Below are 6021 nucleotides of genomic sequence, written 5' to 3' on the forward strand. Positions count from 1 at the left end.
TCACTCGTTTTGCTTTCAAACCACAACAGAAGGACATGGTGAAATCACTGCAGGCTGCTCTGAGGATGGTCCAAAAGTGGGAAACACAGAAATACCTGTTTGAGTTCCCCATTTTCAGTGGCTGAGCTGCAGTCATCATCTCTGTGTGCAGGCATCTCATATTGATAAAACAAAATCTTCATTCCTGGTGTCTCCACAGTGCCCTGAGCACTTCAGAGCAGGCACTGCCACACCACATCTGTGTGTTCCTGTCTGTACATCTGGCCTAAACGCTCTGCAGAACATTGATATTCTATTTCACCAGTAAAAAAACCAATAAACTACAAGTGTTCTAATAAATCCAAGCACCTTCTTTCATTTTAAGATTTTTTTAAAGACTTTTAAGACTGTTTGCCACAAACACCCCTGAATAAAATCCTGCCAGGACATGGTTTTATCTCACCTGCCCAGCTCAGTGTGGGGACACCAAGATGAACTTGTCCAGCCTTAGAACATTGTCACTTCACTCCACTTAATGGGATATTGACTTTTTATACTCCCCTCTCTGCAAATCAATATTCTAATAGACACGAGAGAGACTGGCAGAAGGATGCAGAGTACCTGCCCATCACCCTGATAGAGAGGATGAGCCATAAATGAAGGTCAAATCAGATGAAAAGTTAAACCTGAGAGGAAAAGGAGAGCAGCACAAAGAGAAGAGTCTTTAAATAAGGAATAAAAATAAAATAAAATAATTTTTTTTAAAAAAAAAGTAACTAAGATTAACTACAGGAGGAAGGAGACACAGATAAGGCAGTTCAAACCCTCAGCCAGGGAATGACAGACTAAAGTCCCTTTGCAATGTCTGTGCTCAGGCCCCGATTTAGGAAACCCTTCAGGCGGTATCTCCAATATATCACACAGGAAACGTGCTGCCTTTTAATGTAAAATAGCGACTCGCAGTATCTGAATAGGTTATTCAGAACAAAGTCAGAGAGAAACCGTGCACAATGTAAAATAAAACAGTTTAAAGGGATTAGCATATTCTCTCAGAGATTGGTTCCTCAGGAAAGGAGGAAGCCAAAGGGACAACACAGTGCCCGCCCCCTCGCCGCGCTGTCAATCACTTCCCCCGCCCAATCAGCGAGCGGCGCCGGCCCCGCGCAGCCAATGAGCGCCGGGATCGGGCGCGGAGGGCGGGGCGCGGGCATGGGCATGGCGGAGCTGAGCGGCGGCAGCGAGACTGTGCCCGTGGCGCTGTGGCCGCCCGGGGAGGCCCCGCCGGCCTTCCAGGTACCGGGGCGGGGACAGCGGGGACAGCGGGGCTGGGGCACCTTCCCCTGCAGGGGGGACACCTTCCCCTGCAGCGACACCTTCCTCTCCTGGGACATCTTCCCCTGCAGCGACACCTTCCCCTGCAGCCCCCTCCAGCCGGGCCTGGACACCGCCAGCTTCTCTAAGTAACCTCTGTCTGGGCCTCTCCATCCTCAGAAATGAAGGATTTATCCTTAATGTCTAAGCTAAATCCGCTATGTTTTAGTTTGTATCTCTTCCTGTTTGTCCTGTCACTCCAGGAATTTGTTTCAGTGGTGTTTAGAGAGTTTTTACAAACCAGATTGGAGAAGGTTCTAATAAACCTGAGGAAAAAATGACCCTGTAACCCGAATCTCCCTGAATTCTGTGGTGTGATCGCATTTTACCCAAATGGGAAAGGTTCTGGTGCTTGAGGAACATTAAACTTGTTTTGGAGTGAAGCCGAGTAACTGAAAAGCTGCTGCTGCTTATTAAAAAAATAAACTTGCAAACGCACTGTCACCTTTCACAACACCCAGAACCTGCCAGGTACAAACTGCTGTGAAATGTAATAGTGATAGTACATCCTCCAGGCTTCTAAATAAAGCTGAGAAGGGAGTGAAAATATACCTGTGAGTGTTATATCTTAGTTTCCAAAAGCAGCAGTTTCTGTCAGGTTTTGTTTTGGAACACGTTCTATAACCATTCACCTGCTGGGGGCATCAGTGTAATTTTCAGGACCTGATTTTTCTAGCAGAATTAGGAGGAAATGTCACTGCAACAAGTTGAAGAGATAAATTGGAAAGTATCTTCATTTCTAACATAATTGTGTATTGAAATACTGTGGCTTAGAAGAGCTATAGATTAAACATTAGATTGACCTCAATAATGTAATTATTATTGAGCATTTTGAAGTGTGGGGAGAATTACTTTAACAAAACCTTAATAATTCTGCAAATAAATTCACCCATAAATAAATACTTTTGGTGCCTCCATCAATGAAAATCGTACATAGCAGAGTAGCTCAAATGAGCTGATTTTTATTTTTTTTTCTGCTGAGCATGTTTTGTGGCCAGGGAGCTGTTCTGAGAAATTCAGGCACTAAAAAGGTTAACAAGATTTTTGGTCCATATGGAACATCTGATTTGAATTCTTTGAAATATTTCAGACAAGTTTGAGTTGGAAGTTGACAGAAAAGCGATTTGAGTTCTGGGATCAGACATTTGCAGACACAAACTTGTTGAAAATTGTGGTTTCAGGTGTGTGAGTTGGGAATTGACAGAAAAGCGATTTGAGTTCTGGGATCAGTCACTTACAGACACAAACTTGTTGAAAACTCTGGTTTTTCAAGTGTCTGAGTTGAAAAAAGCTACACGTTCACGATTTGAGTTCTGGGATCAGTCATTTACAGACACAAAGTTTTTGAAAGTTGTGGTTTTCAAGCAGTGCTGATACCAAGGCTCTCCCTGCTGTTCTCTCTGCAGTACAGCCCTGACAGCGTGGCCGGAGCAGACGGACAGATTGACCCCACTGAAATCACCTTCCCGGGCTGCCCGTGCCGCAGCAGCTCCTGCCTGGCTCCACAGTGCCCCTGCCTTCGCCACGGCCACAACTACAGCGGGCTGTGCCTCAGGCTGGATGAGCAGCAGCAGGAGCAGCCCTTCTCCAGGCCCGTGTTTGAGTGTAACAGCCTGTGCAGCTGCGGGGAGAGCTGCCAGAACAGGCTGGTGCAGCGCGGGCTGCGGCTGCGGCTGCAGGTGTTCCGCACGCCCAGGAAGGGCTGGGGAGTGCGGGCACTGGAGCCCATCCCCAGGGGCAGTTTTGTCTGTGAGTATGCTGGAGAGGTGCTGGGCTTCCCCGAGGCTCAGAGGAGGAGCCAGGCACAGAGACCAGAGGAGCCAAACTACATCATTGCAGTGAGGGAGCACCTGCACGACGGGCGGGTCATGGAGACCTTCGTGGATCCCACATGGGTGGGGAACGTGGGCAGGTTCCTGAACCACTCCTGTGAGCCCAACCTCTTCATGGTGCCCGTCAGGGTGGACTCCATGGTGCCCAAACTGGCGCTTTTTGCAGCTGCTGATATTGCTGCTGGAGAGGAGCTGTCCTATGATTACTCTGGAAGAGCCCATAATTTCCCAGGAGCCAGCAGGGAACACAGCAAACCTCTGGAGGAGGAGAACAGCCTGAGGAAACCTTGCTACTGTGGTTCCCGCACTTGTGCTTCCTTCTTACCTTGGGACAGCTCCCTCTTTGCCACACCAGCGAGTTCTCCGTAGCCTTTCAGCCTTAAACACACCCCAAAATCACTGTTTTTAATAAAACTCTTTGTGTTTCAACAAGGAAGCACACGTGGGTTTGAGGAGACATGGTTTCGAGAATTAATTTTGTGCAAAACCCTTTTCAAGGTGGATAGTACAAGGGATTGTTGGAACTTTGAGATGTTCCAAAATCAGTAAATAGTCAGTGTTTTTGTCTGGTTTTCTTCTGACAGTTTGGTGTATGTTAAAGCTCTGTCAGTTTGTATCCTTCAAAAAGTGTTTGTACATGGACAGGACACAGGATAACAGCAAAAGTGGCACAAGAAAATGACACCATGAACCATGACTCTTGCAAAAAAGGCACTAGGTTTCTTAAAATCCATTAAATTATTGTTTTTAAATTATGTGTTGTAATTTTTTTTGTTCCACAAAGCATAGTAACTACTAGCTATTGACATAAAAAGAAAGAGTAGCTTTAATACATTGTGTGTCCCAAAATGAAGCAGCTGTGACTGGGTGACTCCTGCACTCCCATTTAGCTTTGCTGAAGTGGTGCAGGGCAGCAGTCTCTGAGGAGCACAACATCCCATCCTCTTTAATCACCTCAGCTCCCATCAGCTCCCTGCACTGACAACAAGCAGCTCCTCTGTGACTCCTCAGCACTGTCAGAACAAGCTCAGGAAGCCAATGCAGCCCCTGCAGGATGAAGCAGGGTGATGCTGACAGCTGACTGGAAGTATAAATACAGAAGTGCATCTGAACACTTACAGATTTGTGGTTCTGTGCTGAACAGATGACAGATGCACAAGGTTTCCTCCAGCTGCTGTAACTGATCCATGTTTTCACTACTCCAGGGCCAGGCAGCATTTAGCAAGGCCTGGCTTTTCCCACTACCCAGGGGAAGGTTTTTCCACTTTCTTTGCCTCATCCTTGTCCAGCTCTAACAGCTGTGCAGCCCTGGTTCTGTGCCTGAGGTGTTTTTCTTTTCTGAAATTCTTTTCCCAGGGAATTTTCTGCAAACAGGAGAAATGTTTTTGTAACTGTAACTTTGTTATTCATTCCTTTCCCTAGGAGGGACTTCTCCTTGCTGTCCCTCTGCTCTGACCAATGGGAGTGAAGAGGTTTGTCTTTGTGTCACCAATCAAATTGGTCTGTGTAGAATAGTATAAAAGGGAGACACATCCCAAAAATCTTTAAAGGAGTAATTTTCAGCCTTCTGAATCTCAGAGTCTGTGTCATTATGGTATAAAACAGCATCACAGCTGTGCAGGGCTTTTCTGACACCTCCTTCCAGCAGGGAGGCACTACCAGATGGGCACAGCCTGTAACTGCACCTTCCTTCACTTTCTTTCTGCAAAGATCAGATTAAGGCAGCTTCACCCAGGCTGGTTTGGATATTTAAGATGGATAAAGTGCAGTGCAGTTTTTCATTCATGTCACACTGTGCCATCAGCAGCACAAACCCTCAGTTACTTGCTCTGGACAGTTTGATCTTTACCTGTTTCCATCCCCTTTGACATAACAGACACAAGGGAGAACATCTCAGGGGGACCAGCTGTTCTGCAGGTGATCAGTAACTTCATTTTTAAATTAAAGACAACTTCAATTTGGACCTGAAATATTGGTGCCACTGAAGGACTGAGCTGTCACTCCCAATTCCCTGTGCTCTTTCACAAGGAATCCAGGCAAAGAGCTAAAAACTGGGAGCTCTCGGTAATGTCCACTCCCAAAGAGCAGTAATGATTATTAATATTTCAATATTCATTGGGAGATTTACTTTCTTATTGAAATGGGATCAGAATAATTCAAGGATGCAGCTCTGAGCAAATTGAAGGTCCCCTAATCTGGGGAAGGGAGTTGGAACAAGATGAGCTTTAACCCAAACCACTCTGATTAACCTGATACTGACCAGGGATAAAGGACATTTTGCTATTTACCTTTGCTTCCTTGCTAAGATGCAGTGTTAACCTCTCCCATTTAGTGCCTTCCTGCTGCTCTTGGGGTTTACACAGGGGGTTTAACATCACCACAGGATTTCTCTTAGGGTTAATCATGAAACATCATTTCTGTCAGTGTAGAAACCTTCCCAGGGATTTCAGGTGCTTGTCAGAAGTGCTTCACAGGCTGAGTGGATATTAACTTTACTCCTTGCCTCAATAAAGGTTCTTGCTGCTACAGCAGAGAAACTCCCTGAATCCCACACCTTGGAATGGCCAGGATTGGAGAGCACAGCCTGGACTGCAAAGCCTCTTGTGTAGAGGAGAGTTTTATTTGAGTTTTATCTGCTTTTCTCCCTGCAAAGGCACCATGCCAGCCCCTTTCAGGCCACAGGGCTGGGAGCAGATGATCCAATCCACTTCCTCTTTCCCTCCTGAGAAAAGTTTCAAGATTAGTGTTACAGCATCTGCACTCCTCATTTTCAGGATGACAGCAGGGTTTGTTACCTTCCTGTTATGAGTATGCACTTGGCATGATTGTGAGTAGTTAA

The 6021-nt window shown here is 46.1% G+C and overlaps 1 protein-coding gene across 1 annotated transcript; it reads left to right on the forward strand.

Annotated features, from left to right (window-relative positions):
- Positions 1-1194: 1194 nt before the first annotated feature.
- On the forward strand, positions 1195-3559 carry LOC310913962 (histone-lysine N-methyltransferase SETMAR; the record flags this gene model as incomplete). Its single annotated transcript, XM_083869837.1, has 2 exons — positions 1195-1272; positions 2757-3559. The coding sequence occupies 2 exons, from the start codon at positions 1195-1197 to the stop codon at positions 3549-3551; spliced, it is 873 nt and encodes a 290-aa protein (XP_083725963.1). The 3' UTR covers positions 3552-3559.
- Between the last annotated feature and the right edge of the window lie 2462 nt (positions 3560-6021).

Source organism: Zosterops lateralis (assembly GCF_965231275.1).
Source record: "Zosterops lateralis genome assembly, chromosome: 11".
Lineage (NCBI taxonomy): Eukaryota > Metazoa > Chordata > Aves > Passeriformes > Zosteropidae > Zosterops > Zosterops lateralis.